We start from the raw sequence: 20,451 nt of genomic DNA, 5'->3' as shown, positions 1-20,451 counted from the left end.
ATTGACGTTACATATGTTTGTTAACGAGGAAAACGTTTATTGATTATCTAATTCCCCCAATTGGTGCATTTCGGAGCATTTGACGATTATGTGCGCGAGAAAGCAGTTGTTAAACTTTTATCTGTCGAGTTAAATAATTTAGTGGGCGTGTCTCTAGACTACTTCGTCGTAGCCTAGGGAGTGAGCCTTGCATTTTTGATAACGTAGCAGCATAACCTTGACTCCGCTCCGTGGACTACGAACGAGATAGCCAGATAGCGCCCTAAATACCTCTCAAGAACTTGTTTATTTTATGCCAATGTAAAAAAGAATACATAAAAAAAATGCGGTCTAAATCGATGCACAACCTCCCGCGATTATTTAAATTTCTAAGCTATAAATACATCTATAATCAATATATTGGATCAATTTGCACAAAAGTTTCCAGTCTTTTTTGCTGTTGAGATTGTTAGAATATCGCCAATTGTTTTTAGGAAGGGGAAGTAGATTTGGCGGAGAATGGGACACATAGGAAGAGGAAATATCCTCTTTCTGTGTGTCCCTTCCTCTGTTGGTTTAGGTAGGCAACGCATCTGCAATTGCAGATGTCTATGGGCAGTGGACGCTTCGCTATTCGGCGAATTCAGGTGGCCACATGCTCGTTTGCCATCTTATAATATAAAAAAAACCTAGTATAATAGGTAAATGTCATTTAATTAGAAATTAGCGTTACAATCGGTGACTGGGAGGAAATCGATAAGTCTTTTTCGCAGCAGAAGACTGTACCGATTCAACGTAAACATTGTTAAAAAGAGAGACTTACTACATTGTGCCTTCTACGACATTCCTTCGAAGCATAGAAATCGAATGGAAGCCTACTTTTATAACTGAGCGTTTACATTGATATCTCTTAATCGAAATGAAAACATTCATTAGGCCAGGTAAAATTAGAATCTCACAATATCACATTACGGTTAAGTGTCTCGGAACTGTCCGGCAATCATTTGTTTTTGTCTAGTTACTCTCAGTCCGAAGGGCGATATGATCAGTTGTTATCGGGCAAGTTATCAGCGAGTGACGGCGATCTCGCTATCTGGCGGCCGCAAGTGCGCCATCCTGCCACTCGCGACATAACCGCGCTCACTCTCGGTTTCCTCGCCTTTCGCTCGTCGGCGGTCACACTCGGTGTAGCATGGTGCAAGTTAGCGACGATCGGTTCGTTAACCCACTTCCTAACCGTCGCGTTTGCATTTCAACTTAGACAATTGGTTAATGTTTCTACAATGTTAGGAGTTTTCCGTTAACGTTGGTGTTTGCGGTGTGTTGTCTTGTACGACTATGTTTATGTGGTCAGTGCGGTGCTTAAGTGGTTGTTATAGAGGTCAGGAGAACAGGAACGATGTTACGTCGACGGGGAACCTATACAGTGAACGCCGATGCGGGAGTTCGGCATCGCGATAGAATAGAACCGGTTTCTTTGCTAACGAAAAAAATTGGTAGGCCAAATTTATTGCTTTTATTATTATAACCTGTTTAAATAACATTGAATACACGTTTGTTTTTTTAGGAAAACATTTGTTATATTTCGCTTCTAGGTTTTCGTTTGTTAAATTAGTGCATCAAGTTTCGTTAAAAGTGCATTCTAATTTTGAATGAAAACATTTGCCTGAACTGCTTTACTTTCTAATTTGTGTTGCCATGCTAAGCGGAGAAGGTAAAAGTTTAGTAAGGAAGGTAAAAGTTTAGTAAGATTTGTTACACAGCAGTTTTCGAAATTTTTGTATTGTTGTATTGAGAAATGTCTATAGTATGTTGAAAAATTAAATCATTGTTATATAAGCTTTAGCCAACATTTAGCCTTTTCGAATTCTTACAAAAACTAACTACGAAAATTACAGCTTAATTAGGACACTTTTAGGCCATCAGCTTAGTTGTTAAGTCAACAATGTTAAATGACATCCGAGTGTTCTATTGCGTTCAGGTTTTTTTATTTTAAATGAACCTAGTCTTCTTTGATGGCCATTTACTTTAGTTTATTTATATTCTTATGTTTAAAAGATTCTAATTAGATCAAACAACGCCTTGAGTTGGTTAACATTTATATTGCGTTAACATGTTACTTAAGTGTTATACGTCATATCACGTGCTTTTCTTCAAGTATTAAGATGAAGAAACAATATCAGTTTATCGACTTTTTATCTGTCTTCGTGTAGAACGTGTTGTTAGACGAATGCGTTGTTGACTAATCAATAATTTCATAAGAAAGTTTTTTTAAACTACTTTTTGAAAACTATATGTTATAACATTAAACTAATAATGTTATGCCACGGTTCAACTCATTAACGGTACACCTAGTAACACTAATGGAACTGCTCGATCGGGATAGACCACGCACACACAACTTGCGTCGATAAAACAGTACCTAGAGGTAATCTTCGCAGTATCATAAGGTTACTGTGAATCGGGATTATTGTTTTTTTTTTAATGTTAATCTTTTTTAATCAATCTGTAAGGCTAAAGTTAAACTTAGAGATCTGCATTCACTTCAGTTTAATTTACCATCAGCATTTACCATGCATATTGTCATCCCATTCATTCTCTTTGGAAAAAACAGAGATAACAATAATTTATCTTTAAATACATATAATGACGACATGAAGCTGTTATTTATGTTTTTAACTGGCGCTTGCTCGCGATTTCATCCGTGGGGAGTTATAAAATTTGGCCTATGCTACTCCCGCACATATCAGCTACCTTTCAGTAAAAGTCTCGTCAAAGATTACAAGGAACAAACACGGATTTTCGGTTAGACAAACAGTCGTAACTTAAAAAATTGGATCTTCGTTAATATTTTTTTTTCCATCTCACATACACCTCTGATTTTATTAATTGTATAAATGCAGATGAAATTTCTACATTTGTGTGAAGAAAACGCGTCTCTATGTAATTGATGCCGTAAATTTATAGTTTTACTGTATGGTGATAGGCAAAGTTTGATAAAAACGATAAACCGCTACGGAATAAATTTAATAGGATCGTGTCAGAGATAAGTCATAAGTATTTTTATGCCACCATTAAATAAGATTAGTTTGGAGCAATTGTGTTTTTATTGTTCTTGATAGGGAAGGATATCTTAATCAGTGGGCGGATCTTCAAGTTCAATGTATACGTAACTAGCTGTCGCTTGCGACTCCTTCCGCGCGGAATGTAGAACAAAAACTTAATTATACTATGTGTTCTTCCAGACAATGTTCTACATTTGTGCCAAATTTCACCAAGATTCGTTTAGTCGTTCCGGAGCTACCTTCAAACAAATATTCATCTAAACATTCGTATTTATAATAATAGTAACAAAGATATATGGAAGGAATTCAAAGATAAAATTGCCGCTGTAGGTTAATACACAATGGATGTGCAGAAAGATTTAGATTTAGATCTTAGGATAGGGACGTTTATTACTAACTGCGAATTTTCAACGATAATGTTAAATATGCAGATGTAGACTAAACATTAATTTCAATTGTTGGTGAATGTATTTATATATTTTTAGTGACATTGTATCATGTTGCCATCACACACGTCGTTAACATTTCAGATTACAAATGATAGTGTTGTACTTTTAGATATAATGATATCGATCGATAAATTCATTGTTATCTTGACACATCCTTAATTCAGAACAAAAAATCATGCTGCACACCCTCGTATGGAATCAGAAAATTCTATTTTCTTTATTACATTTCCGATTACCAGACTCACAATTCTAATCTCAGGTTCTCAACATTGTATGAAATTATTGGTTCAATGAAAAATAACAAAACGTATCTGGTTATAGTTTAATCCTATTCATGAATTTTATTTACGTATTTTGGCAGACTAAATTTTCTGTAATTTGTGATCTTTTATTTTTAAATATTAGATACCGTAGTAGTTTTTGACTATTTAGTTCTACATGTCTGAAAGAATGTGTAAAATACAATGCACTTGACCGTACGACTATTATGTGAGTTTATGTAATATCTATTGGTTCGCGTTAGATCCGTAAGCTAAGTAAAGAACAACTTGGAAGTCTTAGAAGTTCAACTTATGTAACACTTACATATCTTTCAAAGTAATTGCTAATAATTATAGTCGTGATGTAGGATTATAGTTAAATAAGTTAATTTAAAAGTATATTACATTTACATTCGTTTTGAAAGATTGTATAACGATGGCTATGAACGTAGCGATGCTAGATTTAAAGCTGCCACGCTTGAATAGGCTCGATAGGGATAGTGTTATGCAATGAACAAGAATTAAGTAAAATATAAAGTTGCTTTATTATGCAACCTTAAAAAATATTTCATTGTACGTTAAAGGTAAAAAAATACCTTACAATTTTCATATATATTTTTTAAATTATTAAGTCCAAAATGAGTAAGGCTTCATTCATTCAATTCAGTATGGAAATTCCAATAACTCTGGACCGTTCCGTTTCGTACTCATTACTTCTTACCTAAATACATAAACAGTAAATAGATATCAATCAATTAACTATATGTTTAGATCATTCTTGTGACCACAGCCGACTATTCTTTATTAAAAAGAGTAATAGACTGTACTAAGATTCAATACTGCCTTATATTAAACGGAAAAGCGATTGACAGTTTCTTTTACGCCTCCTCTAATGTTCTCGTCATATATAAGCCGACCATATGTATTTAATGCTCATAAAACCACATTGTAAATACATAACGTATTTATGGATAGGCAACGTATTTACGACTTTACGGTCAGGGAAGGGTCACTTAATATCAGCTTGCTTTTTTTTTAGATTAAATAGAAAACGTAGATATCTTACTAATATTATAAATGCGAATGTTTGGATGTATGTTTGTGTGTTTGGTATGAAGGTATCTCCAAAACGGCTGCCTGGATCTCGCTGAAATTTGGCTTGGATATTGAACATAGTCTGGAGTAATAACACATAGGCTCTTTTTTTCCTTATCACGTTTTAGTTTTAATTCCGCGCGGACGGAGTCGCGGGCGACAACTACTTTTTTAATATGTGTAGGCATACTGTTAACAAAAGCGATAACTCCTAACATTTTAAATCACTCACAAAGTTAGTATGCTTCTATAGTTCAGTAATGTAGAGGAGGTTGAATAAGAAATGAGACATGAGGAAAGTAAATCTAAAAGCGTGAAGGTTAGTTGGTACCTGCTGTGTACGTTAGAATGGCTGACGAAAGTTGTTGTCGTCAGATATATGGCATTGAAATGCATCAGCGGAGACTGAATCAATATGACGTTTTAAATCAAAATGTGTGTACACTGACGAAAATTGATGTTTATATATTGATGTATATAAGCGGGAATGTTTGCATAAATAGATGCACATTTTTTTTACCTAATCTTTCATTAAATGGTATATGTCTTGTATAGAATAGTGCCAGATAAATGCATTACCACAGAAATGTGATGCAAAATCACGTCAATTCTGAATTTGCAAAATGTTTTTGATAATGCTCTAATTACATTTTTTTATTTAATTTTATAGATAGTCGAGTCTAAGATCTATAAATATCCCTTAATCCAAAAATTCCCGGAACCGGGTAAATTAATGGTATTGTAGATCAAGGGATTATTCACTCCACGTTGATTTTTGAACAGTAGCAATCAATTCTGTTTATCAAGGTTTTTACCTGTAACGTTATTATGTCTTGGGGAATACACTACCTTATTTATGTGACTTATGGATTTTGTTTCTTTAGTGATTACGCTATTAAAGGTTTACTTTAAATAGTTACAGTGTCTTTTTAAATTGGCGTATACTTAGGTTACCGCGATAAAACTCGTGTTTCGCCGTTAAATCATATTTTATTGCTAGCAGTGATAAATAGGTTATTCTCGTTTCTTGTAAAAATTTATAAAATAAATTAAAGTGAAATTAAGGTCGAGTGCCGTAAAAGGAACAATAAATACGTAAATCCACACTGGTCTAATCATTGATTCTAATAATTCAGGCAGAATCAGTAAGTCAGAATTTTGTCTTGATTTCAATGAATGAATTTTGTCTTGAGTCATTGATTCTAATAATTCAGTCAGAATCAGAAAGTCGGAATCTTGTCTACGTCAGTAAGTCAGAATTTTGTTCATGTTTAAAACAATTCAACAAAAAAATGTTCATTACTATTGTCTTGTTAATTAACGAATATTATTTGAAGTGTTACTTATTATGATTATGATTTACGATCATTCTCACAAACTCTTCACATATAGTTGTTATTAGGTAACAAAATCTGTTCACTTGACCTTCTAATCTTATTTTAATAACACTACTAGAGTAATTAAAGTTTTTATAACACTTTGTGTTGAAGTCCAAATTCATGAAAGTTATATTAACTGCAAGATCATTCATAGTACGATGATCTAAAAGAAAAACTTATATGATCATATACAAAGGAAAGCAGCTGATTGTCAAATTTTCATCACTAATACATCACATACTGTGCTATGAGCCTACGTGAAGTTAATAAAAGTTTGGTACGGGTAAAGATAAATTGGGGTATTATTTCATATGTACCTTTTGTTTATAAATTTTATGTCTTTATTTGGTACGGAGTGTGTCACCTTTGAATGGACCGGTTTATGTTACGGCCGGGTGGTTGTGTTGCGACTATGTATCCTTGGTAGGGGCTCAAAGGCGAGACCGCGCGCTGGAGCATGGCACGAGCGGTGTCACTTTACACAATGCAGATGCGCTATCCGTGAACTGGACCAGGAAGACTGCACGTTTGTTTTCTCTTTAACATATTACAGTCAAAGAATTAAATTCGTTTCCCACTAAGGAACGTATATGGTAGGGCAAATTGTCACAATAAAGCTGTAAGCACACATGTTATTCTAACAAGTTTTCGACTTATTGGCATTTGGAGTGTCAATCGACTTCGTCGAAATGGTTAGTAAATAAATTTCCTTGACTGTATATTCACACAATTTTCTTTATCAAAACATTGTATTAGATTTTTAATGAGATTATTACGGAACATTCTGGAGGTTATCACTTTTTAGACATCGAAGATGACAATTATAAAAAGAATTAAAATAAGTGGTTTAAATATTTGGTGAATCCGTACATTACATATAACAATGTTCAAATTAACCGACGATGTTTATAAACAACGGTTTCTATTTCGTTATCAACCTAATGGCTTCCGTGTACGCTGTCATGGAATACATTCTTGTAACCGGAACCAGATTAAGATTGTAATGTTTTAATACATTCTCGTCTTCTTACTGTAATTTAATTATAGTCTAATACCTTGATCTTCTGACATCGTCAATGATGAAAATTTTATTTTTGCATATCAATCAAATAGAATACTTAGCAACTAACAGTTGACGTAGACTGTTTGACATATCGGATATTTCCTAACACATGCAACTAGGCTGCATGCGTCGTTTGATTACCCGCGAAAAAGCGATTAAAGTTTTATGATATTTATTTAAATGGACCGTTATCGATTTGGCCAACAGTTTACTCTGCACTAGGGAATGTTTAGTATGAAATAATTATTCGTTGCATTGTTTCAATTGGACCATTATTGATGTATGGGAGAGTAAAACTTACAATTTTAGTAGCTACAGCATTTATAGTTCAAACAAAATCACAGCTGAAACATTTGTAATGTTTTTGTAATTACGGATTTCTATGTACTGTTAGAGAGAGAAAATCAACACTGTGCCGGTGTATAGGCGCAACACTAGACCTACTTAAATATCAATGCTTACGTCCCCTCACTACATCTATCTAACACTTGGTTTTGGTAACAAACCGTGTAACTAATATTGTCTAAAAGTACATACTCAAAATATGCTACTTTTAACAATTATGTTTATTTCAAACTACTAGAAGCTGGCGGCTAAACACATTTACTGTAATAATTGTGGAGCTTTTTCTAATTTAATGGCAGCATAAGCTTCGTTGTTCTTATAGTAATGTTTTGTGTAAGACAACAGAATCTTGAATTTTAATAATCAATAAGCAACATCGAAGCGAAAGTGTATCGGATTGTAGGTGCGCTTAATAGTCGGCGTGACTTTTTCTGTCCTTCTCACTAAGGTCCACTGAAATTGTAATCCAATTGAGGCTTCTAACCTTGCTGTTTAATTCAGAAGCAACTGACTACATACACATTTGTACACGGACATTGAATTTAAGTTTTCATCAAATTGAAAGGTTATTTAGATTTTATATTGTAGAAAGTTTTATTGTTAACTTAGTATAAAAATATACCTTCCTTGCTTATTATAGATATAACCTCAGTAGAAGATTCTAGACGTAATAAAATTATTTGTAAACAAACATCTTTAATTATGATCTTGTTCCAAGACAGCATTTTGTTTGAAAATCCGAAAGTAACGCGAATTTATTTTCTATTACGACAAATAAAGCCGTTTCATTGGCTCATTTCTAATGAAGGTTAATTATTATACGGAAGCCATAGATGTGAACTTTATTTCATTATCATCAGCTTGGAAATAATCTCTTGCTGAGTATGACCAGGCTTCTCGGATTGTACCTACCGTGGATATATTGAGACCATTTTAGCCATTTATTGAAAATTACTACATAAATATGTTATTACAAATAATGTTTCCATCACCTTTATTATTATTTAAAATCTTATTAATCCAAAAAGTTCATATTTGAACCGTCTTAACTTTATACCAAAACCAGTTTTGACAAAAGTCACAGGTAGTGAACCCATCCTTGTTGTAATGGTCTTTATATACAAAGATTTAAAATCATTTGTATACATTTTTCTGAAGTAGACGAAATGCTTTCATTATTGGCTCGTTAGTCTAACATTTTATTTATTGTATTATTACACTATATTGCTATGTGGTATCCGAGCTACTCAATACAAGGGAAAGCTGTAATTGACACATATAATAATAACATGTTATGAAACTTGATGCATGACAATATTTACGCATTTTTTTCCAAACTATCAACAAAACATTATCATGTTTCGTCTGTGAGTTTAATTAACCATAATGTCTTCAGCGGATTATTAGTTATATGATTAAATGTTTTAAACATGTAATTGCACGTAAAATTGATATGATATATTCGATTTGATTATTATCCAGTGCACCGATTGTTATCACGGTCAATATTTGTATATTTCGTATTAAATATGGTACAATTAGAGTGAATTTCATCGATCAAGTTTACACACGAGGAATAATTCGAAAGTCATGACATTGTAACGATGTGTTTATCATTTTTTAAGTTGGTTTTATTCGGTTAACGTCGGTATCTTTATTACTAGTTACCTGACACGCTTTGTAATTTTAAAGTTAGAAATGTCTAAAACGTCAGATATTCAAAATGCAAGCAGAAAGTTTGTTTGAACTGACAAGTTTTGTCTTCAATCGTGTGCTACTTTGTATATGTACTAAATACCATATACTAACCCTAACAAAAAATATACACTTGGCTTGAATACTAACAGCTACGAGAATGTCAGTTATGTTAACACATAACATCCTTTTATTTCGATCCCCGGTGACGGCATCCGTGTCTTTTTCGTTTACGTTACTTGCAATTACCAAACGTCTTTCATTGTTTGATAAGGCATATAACTCGAAAATAACTTATTTCAGTACTTTTTAAGATTGTCTTCCTGAGTTATAGACAGAGGTTATGCAAAGTTTTTCACTAAGTCAATACCAAAACTAACTTATTACATAGACACCGTATACCGTACTTGTGTACCGTACCACTTTTATAAATATTTACATGTAAAATATATGCAAATATATAAATATAGTTTTCTTATGAAAACTATTCATAAGAAAACTACTTCTTTCGGTATGAAAGTAATGGCTGAAAGTCAAGTTATTTGTATATGGAACAGTTCGCACTGCACTGGTTTGTTATTAGTCTGTTTACATAGTATCTTAACGACTATAATTTCAGAAAAAAGTTATGTATCGATGACGTCACATGTCGTGAATTATCATCGACTGTATAAAAAGGTAGACACGACCGCGACGTGGTACCGAGCGAGCAGAACGACGTGCGCTAAGACAACATTACCACGACTCACACTGTTAGATGAGAGCTTCTGCTTCACTCGCCATTATGCAACCGTACACCGGGCAAACATACACGTTTCTCATCATATGATGTTGTTGTCTCGAACCGATAGCTTCCAGAACGCGTAAACCTTATCGCTGTGTCTCCGTGTTACTTTATAATTGAATTGTCTTCTCATTGTTCGCCATGAGAACCGAAGATAAGCATCGAGCCATTCTCTCGTAACACTCGATGAGTCATAAATAAATATAAGCTCGCTAATTGGCAAAATATTGAGATAAATACAGTGCAGTGACGAAAATAGTGTTCCCTTCTTATTTTCTTACATTCCAGTTATATTGCGTTAATGAAATGAGATAAATAGTTATTTGTGAGAGTAATTATATTGAATAGAAAGGTGGAATTGACAGTATGACTCGAGTGTGCGAAGTTTGAATAAGCGCATCTACGGTGTGTGCGTCGCGGTTGTTGGGCCGGGGCGGGGCGGGCTAGTGGCGGTCGGCGGCCGGCAGTCGACGTCGTGCCGCGCTCGCGTGCGATCCTCCGCCAAGCTGGAGTGTCCCGTAGGCCCGGTATGCCTAGACAACCTGGGGGTCTCCGAGGGCCCCGCAGCGATGACGCTCCGGCCCGTCGGAGAGGTTGGCGCGCGATCCGAACCCTCACTTCTGCGCCTCCTCGACGCAGACAAAAATGGCCAACTGAGCCGGGCCCGAGACCGCCTCTCTTCCTTTTGTAAGAAACTTCGACGTACCATCAGTGAGTTGGTCTTTGTAAACGTGCTCCGCAACGCTGCATCTGAACGTGCGCAAATGTTAGCCCGCAACCATCGTCCTACCATCCAACCCTCATATTGTTTCATGCATTACACATGTCCACTTAAATGTTCTAATGTTGCTTTTGTGTTTACCGCGACTCGCAGGCGACGTCGACGCACCTAAAAAGGCTGAGCTGGCTTCGGAAAAGAAGACCGCCACCTCCCATCGTAAGTGCTACATGTGGCGCACCAATTTAGCTACAACTTTGTAGTCTTAGATTTTTCTTACGTACTTACAGCAAAATGTGCTACAGTTAAACGCTACAATGTTTCATCTCTCTTTATATAGTTAACGATTGTGATGTTTATGGAGTTGGAAGATTGTGGCGTTGACTGTCCTCGTTTTTTTTTAACTTTTCTGGCTGTTCTGCGTTCTCATTCCACTCACATTTTGAATATAATTACACGTAAAGTGCAGTGTAAACGTACCGAGACATGGTTAATATAAAAAGACAATGTAGAGAAAAAATACAACACATCTAAAAACTAAAATAATCTAAACAACAAAAAGTTCCATACAAATAACAATACTATACTAACTTGTTAAAATTGGCTGGTAAAATATTTACATAATTTGTTTAACGAGCTATTACTACTAATATTGTGTTTTGATTTTGTCAAATTACTAACGCTTCTAATACATTACATCGTACATTTTCCGAGGTAGTGACCGTACTTGTCTCCAGAGAACGTTCAAATTAAACTTACCGACACTATGTTAAATTTACATTTTACATAAAAGGATACTTAAAAATAAATTTGCGAACAACGCAACCACTTGAAAAATAACACTTGTCTTTACTGGAAGCATGCTTAATCGATGTTTTTTTAGATAATTAGTTGTTTTTAGAGGATGTCATTACTTAATGATGTTTGGCATGTCGATGTTGTACGTAGTGATGTGTTTTAGCTTTATTTATTTCAGGATTTATAATTCAAGACTGATTATTTTATGTATAAAACAACCGACGATATCATCGTTATTATTATAAATATCACTAACATATTGAAAAGGTGCAATATTAGTAGTAACCATGATTTAGGAGTACTTTTATAAATTCAACAAGCATTATGTTCAGCTCGGCTCAACAAGTAAAAGTGTTCAAATGTGAAAGGCCTGTCACAACGATGACAAATTGAATCTACCACCCGATAAAAGGTTTTTGTACGAATTCTGTTGCAATCGTAATGTAGCAACTTATTTTTAAAACGTAAGATCAATATCGATTCGTAAAATTATTGTACGAAATGTAAGTTTCGACGGCAGTTACGTTTGTACAATGTTACAACTGTCATTGTACTTATCTCTGTGGCTCTTCGTTTTGCGCAGTTTGTAAAATAATTGAGAATTCATCATATTATTCATATTGTACTGTCTGTCAAAGACATAAATTCACTTCCCACTTCGAATATCGTTCAGAAAAGCTTCACCATAAGGTTATAATTTTCCACGTTTGTATGTTGTTATGGAGAGTTTTAGATCAAAGGTATTGACAGGTAAAATTTAACTGGCATAGGTAGGAAATAAATGTGTTCGACCATACATGTGTATGAAAAGCAGGAATACGTTAACACTTATTGTATGGGCTTGTCCAATGTAATAGAAACTCTATATGTGTAAGCATTGACATTAAGTCAACTGCGCGGCACCGCACCCACGGCCTTATTGACCTGAGCGCACTCCACCCTTGTTTATCATGTTTGTCTAATCATTTCATTCCCTTTGTAATATTCCTTGCTCTTGTATATTGTTTAAATAAATAATTCTCCGATGGTTTTCGGTTGCATAAGCTTACAGTATTTTACTAGGGTTTTATATGATGTCTCTGCCGCAACTTAACTAATTCTAAACTCTATTTTTATACAGGATAACAATATCATTAACTTGTTAAAATAGATCAGGACCCATTGCCTGTCGCGTTGTTTTGTCCTGTCCATAAAACCTGTTGTGAAAATAAGATTCGATTAATACTATCATTAGTTCTAATAACGCCATTAGGTTTAGTCGTGAAACTACTTTGTTATTGTGCGTTTTGTATTTTATTTCTGTCTGTGTTTATATCTTGTTGAACTATATTTTAATTGAAGTTAATAACAATGGGAGTAATGCTGTGTAAGTGTTTTATATCCATTTATAGTTGTTTTTTTTATAATATACTAGCTTTTTACCGCGACTCCGTTCACGCGTAGTTAAAAAAAATGGGATGAGTATACTGTGCGTTGGGGTTAAAGGGTTAAATGTATCTCATCTGTTACTCGAGACTATGTTCTACATCTGTTACAAATTTCAATAACCGTAACCGTTTCCGGAATTTATATAGCCTATGTGTTCTTCCAGACTGTGTTATACATCTAAACAAAATATCATCGAGATATGTTAAGCCGTTTTGGACATACGTAGCCATCTGTCCAAACTTTCGCATTTATAATATTGTCACTCAAAAATATCGTCGTTTTATGAATGCAATTTTAAATGTCAATTTTACCGTCGGACAAAGTTAACATTTAAAGTGCTTTCTACCATTCTTGTTCATTATTTGGCATTTGAAATAGCAGGTAGAAAGCCCTCACGGATGTTAGAAACGACCCACACCTGTCCGTTATTTTAAAGTGTCACCATAGCAACGGCATTTCTTATAATATACTTATTTGAAACGTATGTATGAAAGTAGGCTATATGAACGAAATTATTTTCTCATTTACATCTGTATTGTTATATTTAAGTTAAGTTTTTTTTATCAATTGTTGCATTTTGATTATCGGTAGATTCATTACGATTTTTCTATTCGATTTCGATAGCTCATTTCGAATTATAGCTAATAAATCAATCCATTGACTAGTTATATGATGACTACCACCATGTGGGTTGACCTATCCATAACCCAGATAAGCGAGTATTGACTAGATATTTATATCAGCTAAAAACTCACATATTATGTTGGGAGTTTAGAGCCTCGAATGTTTAAAATACAATGAGTACAAAACGGTGGAAACTATAAAAAATTGAATACGGAATAATGTCGTATTTATGTTTGCTTTATGAATTTCATGACATACAACTGACAGATTATGAATGATTCATAATCTGGGAGTCTTTGTCTTTTCACGGATTTTTTTTTTGGCACGCGCACCAAAAGATTATTTACAGTGGAAAATTACTGCATATTTGTATCGAAAATGGTATTTGCAACTAAAATTTTAGGTACTTACCTTCATCGTCACCTTTAACACGCTTTGAAGAGATTAACTAGGTTTTATGTTATAGTGTTCATGGGGTAAATCTGAAAGTTCGAAGAGTCTAAAGACAATCTTTAATCTGCAATAGTGTATCTGTTTTCATGCTCTTATGATAAACTATTTTATTAATGCGTGAATAACAGTAATTAATGTGTGTCTTGATACATTTATGATTATTTCAGTTGCGTGTGTTACTATGACAGTGTCCGGCTTTCAGTGACATGTGACAGTGCATTAAACATGTTAGCCATCACTACATATTTTAACAATGGACATGACTACGGAAACAAGTTTTTCAAGTTAGATCGCAACGTTTACTATTTTTATTGCAGTATAACTATAAAATAACTTATATGTCATAAAGAATATATTATTAATTATAAAATGAAAATTATGTTATATAAAAAAACAAGATTTGTCTTGAATATGCAAAAAAAATTGACCTTTGCATAGATATAGTTGTGTCACGTGATGTGCATACAATAAGGTTTATAATGTGTTCTTTATTCGCCGTCTCCGTTGACAAAGCCGCTTATCAATAAATCAATCGACGATGAAAAATATGCTTTCGAATATTTCTCGTTTTCGTAAGGAGTCTTTTACGTACGTTTAAAGCGTTTATTTGGTCTACAAGATTATTTTGATTTTAATGTTACTTTTAATGTTAATGTTGCCTAAATGGTTTAATTAATATTATTTATATAAAGTTAATTATTATTTGAAAAATCATGACTATTTTAACTAACCTACACAGTCATAGAAGCAGTTACTCGTAGAAACAAGACAAGTTAAAACATTCATTTGAAAATTCTGAGCTCAATTTAAATAGTGCGAATGGTAAATTAACTCAGTATTCCAGCTCTAAACAAACTAGTGCTTTAAATAGCTAGGAATTGCGGCAACACTGAATTGTATTTACACAATGGACGCACTGATGAAACTAACAAAAGAGCTTCACTTCAATGACATTGTTGTTTCCGATGTCTGGTATTTTTTTCTTAAAATGCGACCGTTTATTAGGTTAAATTGAATTTCACTTATTAAGTTTCCTGTACATTTGATTTCATATTTACGTACTGTTGTTTATTAAAAATCCAAAATGACGTACGTCAATATTCATACCACATAAATTGAGAAACGAACTGGAAGCTTATTTTCTAGCTGTGATAGTTTGTAAAAACTAATTGTAATAATCACGTAGCATGGTGCAATACGTTTCACGTAGCTGGACAATTTGGTTCGTGTTTAACGGTTCAGTTCACAACATCATTGTAGTTTATTATTAACTCGTTCCTCTGAAGTGGCGCGGCCGGCCGTGAGTGCACGACTACCGCTCAATCCGCACACGCTATATTACTCTGCCTTCCGGGAAAGTCTCCTGCCACTTATGTACTCCTAGTACCTGGGTAATTGTTGTTTCCCGCTCCTGAATGTCAACGGTACATTTATAAAACTATTTTATGTGGAGTTGCTTGTTAAACATTGTGGCAAACATGATGAACGGATGTAAAGTTATATCTGTTATGAGATCCCTTTAAAGATGGCTCTTTCCGTCTCAATATTACTTCGGGTTAAAATATCGCAATGAACACTGTAAGCGTTTGACATGACTTGCTAGATTTTAGATATTCGATGTTATTTCTTAATATTGCTTGTGTGCGTGAGTTTTTCAGTGATATACAAAACTATTTAGGATGAAAATTATTGTTATTTCGATCATGACTGTCATGTTATTACATCTAGATGCTATCGACTATTATTATTTCAAAATAATAACAAAAACCACCACTGTTATTAGTTTTCCACAGGCGAGGTTAAGGTTATATTAATTTTCATGTAGATGTGACATCGCAACGTCGCAAATAAATATTGAAGTATTTATGTAACATGCACGCTACTTCATCCGGGAAGATAGTATAAATATTAAAAAAGAAAATACTGACTTTACATATAACTTAAAGTATACTTGTGGAAATCCATTTATTGTGCTCGTTACCTTGTAATGGCCATGACAATAGCTCGACTTTTCAAAACACTGCCGACACTAACGGTTCATGTTACTTGTATTAAGTCAATGTTACAATAGAATTCCACTGCCGTTACACGTGTATTACAACAATATTGTTACCCCTTATAACATCTTTGAACAAAACGGGGATAATAATTTACGTATAATGGTGTTATAGCAGGTTTAATACACGAAAAATTCCAGAATCTTAGATTTAAAAGAAGTTATAACCTGGATAATACATTTTTTAAGTCTGAGTGCTTTAGAAATGTCTTTTATTGTCTTAAACTTATTAGGCTAATAGCACTGTATAATGCTTACGGTACCTTTATATTTTATATATACTACAGTTTTAAAATGTATAGGTTACGGTAAAATATCGTTACCATTTTAACTTTTTATTATTAGTTTTGTGTCAAAACTCGGTTCATTTACGTAAAAGCGAAATTTACCATATTAACCTTTTTTTACAAAGTTTTATAATATTTCTCCAGTTTAAATAAACGGTTAGAATACAAACATTTTATACTAAAAATACTTAATAAGTAATGTTTGAAAATTAATATTTTTTGTCTCTATGTACCAAGCACGTAAGAAATGCTAGTTGTCTTGATCAGAGAGAGAGAATAGGCTAATATAGAATAGAAATAATACAGCTACTTTGTCCATTAAAGGTAGGCTGTCTGTTCTACATTATGTTGTTGCAGTGTCTAAAGATATAATACATTTAATACCAGATTATCAGCTTGCTAGTTTCCTGCATTCTTTATATCAAAATTTAATGTTTATGTTCTCCGTGATTTCAGGCAAGGACGGTTCCAAAGTGACGACGGTTGTAGCGACGCCGGGGCAGGGCCCCGACCGGCCGCTGGAGGTGAGCTATTCGGATATGAAGCTCATCGGCAATGGCAGCTTCGGTGTTGTCTACCAGGCCAAGCTGTGCGACAGCGGCGAGCTCATCGCCATCAAGAAGGTGCTCCAGGATAAGAGGTTTAAGGTAAGATCTTATTTCTACGGTAGGGTTGTCATGACTGGTTTTCGTCTTTCAAATCTTTCAACAGTCATTTCACCTGTAACTCCCTTCTAAAGAATTCTACGATTCACGAAATACATCTGTCTCTTTATAGCCACATTCTATTTAACTTATACACTTATATATTGAACGCGAATGCAAATTGATTGGTTATATATTTCTATTCGATTGTGAATAAAATAACTTAAAACTTCAGATATATTATTGACCGATTCTAAGAGTTCGAAGAAGGATCATAAAGATGTTCATTCGTTTTCTTTAACTATTGCTTGTTAATTAAAATCGATCAAGACCGATTAGACTTGTAGTGTTGTCATGCTGCGTATTTTTACGTGTAGCACAATTTAATCTTTCTAATTAATGTTGTTTTCTTGTTACAGAACCGAGAGCTTCAAATCATGCGACGACTGGAGCATTGTAATATTGTCAAACTGAAATACTTCTTTTACTCCAGCGGAGAAAAGGTATATTCTATTCTGTACCCTTATTTACCTAAAGGCCAATTTTTCAATCGGGGTTCTTGATCTATAATTTGTTTTTAGTTTATTCATTCAGCCCTTTTCGTCATGTCTTTATTGGATAAATAAAGTCTTTAATGGAAAAAGTCTTTCGAAAGTACTGCTTTTGTTACTTCGGACTGTTGAATATTACTAACAAGGTTGTGAGTTGCTATGTTTTATATTATTTAGTACATACATTTTGAGATTCATAACTTGTTGCAAGTAAATTGTAAAGATGATCTCGGAGAATTGAAAAATTGGCCCTTAATATTTCTATATATTTAAAACTCTCCCTAAAAATTGATGGTCTGTTGGTTAAATTGATTGTTTTATTTGGGATAAGGTGTCAGTGGCCGCAGCGGTTAGTCCACTACTAAATGCGATGCAGTCTTTCGATGTCGCAGTATGTCACAGTCAGATATTAAGCTAGTGTGCTCACGCACATAGATCTATGAACTCCTAGTTTAGGCTTGCCGATATTTATTGTATCCAATCACAATGGACATAATCCATATGAATTATCGGTCGGTGGCCTGGCATTGTGCAGTGTTTTATCCCTCTATCATCGGCCAGGGCTTTCACTTGCGGTTAATAAATACACGATCTTCGGAACACGTCAGATGACGCGACAGTTTGCTTGCTTTTTTTTTTGTTTATTGTGAGAATTTGCTAAGATTATCGTAATCATCTCTTCGTTACTAATAGCACATCGTATTATTGAAATTACACGTTCTAATGTTTGCAAATGTCATTTTCAGTTAAAGGCTCGTGCGATTTTAGAATCATATTTTTACTACCAAGTTATATATAATCAATGATGAAGTAAGGTTACATAGGTCTTAAACGCAGATCTTTTGTTAGACATATTGTTGGAGACAAAATTTGTCTAATTAAAGACTGTTGGTATACAATTTTTTTACTATAGATAGTTTTTTTCACTGTATTAACAAAACGCTTCGCTATTGTATATACGATATTAACATTATTGTCTCTCATTCGTAGCTGTAGCAAAATTGTACAGAATTTTTTATTTCAAATATTTTGTTATTTCTAAACCTTTTCCAAATATCCCGTTGTTTTATAGTTCAAGGTAAGACAATATTTGTCGCTGCACTCTGGAGCCAAGATCCTTTGGACGTTTGCCAAATTAGTTTGTCTTATAGTACCTATTTACTGAGTTTATAACCATGCTGTTTTATGTGGTGCGTCAATTTATATTCATATTGACATAGATGTTGTTAAAATAGCCCTTATTAATGCAGTTAACTGGATTATTTGGTTGGGTATCGGTATTACGTATTAAAGCCATTTTTCTATTGTGATGTGTTGGGCTTCGGCGTTACGTAATTTCATGGTATGTCTTCTTTTGGTGTATGGAATGCGAAAAAAAAGTGACACTCATCTTGATTAATTCTTTTCTTCATCCAAACGTTAAACACTAGACGGTAACTAGGTACACATATTTGACGTGATGTAAGAGTAGTAAAAATAATGTAGGAAAATAAAAGAAAAATCATTCATACTCTTTACTCTCTTCAACAATTGTGCGTAAGTTTAATAGTATGAGCCGTTTCAATGTTTTTGGCGGCTCAAGGTCACTGCGCGCTGCGCAATGCCCTCCCCCCGCATCCCTTTTCGCCCCGCTACACCTACAAGTATGTACTGCGCAGCGACTCGTAAGATGTTCCGAGCCGCCAAGATATTTGAAAACCTCAATGATAAGTATACAGATTATATTTATTATACAGTGTTCATACGGTACAAAATTAAAATCTGTATTATATGAATTATTATAACATTAGATAACTGATCAAAATATTTTATAATATTCTATTGTTAGGCTTACAGATGGGCGATGAATATTTATATGAATGTATAGGCGATTTAAAAATATTTTTCTCCATACAATCTTGAGTGTTAGTAAAACATACTTGTAAGGAAGTTATTAATTTGTTCCTGTTTGCTTGCAGAAGGACGAAGTGTACCTGAATCTGGTGCTGGAGTATATTCCCGAGACTGTGTACAAAGTTGCGCGTCACTACTCCAAAGATGAACAAACCATACCCATTAGTTTTATAAAGGTAGGTATAGATATAGATCTTATCCACAAAGGACCAGTTCTGTTAGAGATTGAGAACAAAATTGATCATGACTATTCTGTTAACTAACTCATGAAAGTATGTATATATTTAAACTTCTGAAAGTAGTTTAACTTTTTTCATTAAATAAAACATGTTGTCTGTGTTTTGTCATACATAATGAGAGGGATTTTGGTGTTTGAAACCATCGATAAATGAAATAGTGAAGCAATCAATACCTTTATCTAATATCAATTGGCTAAGAAATAATTTCAAGAGAGGTAAAATTGACCTTTCAATTCGCTCATTTTCACTGACATAGCTACGATTCTCTGATTTTACTACTAGTTAAATGTATGCGATATTTTATTAAAATAGATTTACTCGTATTTTCCAGCTGTACATGTACCAGTTGTTCCGGAGCCTGGCGTACATCCACTCGCTGGGCATCTGCCACAGGGACATCAAGCCGCAGAATCTGCTGCTGGACCCGAAGACGGGTGTCCTCAAGCTGTGCGACTTCGGCTCCGCCAAACACCTCGTGCGCGGCGAACCTAATGTCTCCTACATCTGCTCTCGTTACTATCGCGCGCCAGAACTCATCTTCGGCGCTATCGATTACACCACTAAGATTGGTGAGTATACACACTAATAAATATTATTGATTTATTTTTGGATATATAACTAGCTTTTACCCGCGACTCCGTCCGCG

General features: G+C 34.2%; 1 protein-coding gene across 6 annotated transcripts in view; it reads left to right on the top strand.

Moving 5' to 3' along the window:
• LOC106711245 (glycogen synthase kinase-3 beta) overlaps nucleotides 1-20,451 on the top strand; it is a 34,565-nt gene that overhangs the window by 3,134 nt on the left and 10,980 nt on the right. For 2 of the 6 annotated variants that reach the window (XM_014503539.2, XM_014503532.2), the window contains exons 1-6: nucleotides 10,553-10,825; nucleotides 10,989-11,051; nucleotides 16,935-17,125; nucleotides 17,542-17,625; nucleotides 19,632-19,742; nucleotides 20,137-20,374. In XM_014503539.2, coding sequence (XP_014359025.1) covers nucleotides 10,684-10,825; nucleotides 10,989-11,051; nucleotides 16,935-17,125; nucleotides 17,542-17,625; nucleotides 19,632-19,742; nucleotides 20,137-20,374 — 829 coding nt within the window. In that variant the 5' untranslated portion in view covers nucleotides 10,553-10,683. Of the gene's footprint in view, nucleotides 1-1,114; nucleotides 1,476-10,552; nucleotides 10,826-10,988; nucleotides 11,052-16,934; nucleotides 17,126-17,541; nucleotides 17,626-19,631; nucleotides 19,743-20,136; nucleotides 20,375-20,451 lie in introns of those variants that run through there. The other 4 variants (XM_014503547.2, XM_014503570.2, XM_014503554.2 and 1 more) reach the window with 4 other exon arrangements.

The sequence above is a fragment of the Papilio machaon genome, chromosome 14 (genome assembly GCF_912999745.1).
Source record: "Papilio machaon chromosome 14, ilPapMach1.1, whole genome shotgun sequence".
In the NCBI taxonomy this organism is placed as follows: Eukaryota; Metazoa; Arthropoda; class Insecta; order Lepidoptera; family Papilionidae; genus Papilio; species Papilio machaon.
The sequence above is the reverse complement of the archived record's forward strand: the minus strand, read 5'-3'. Positions and strand labels throughout refer to the sequence as shown.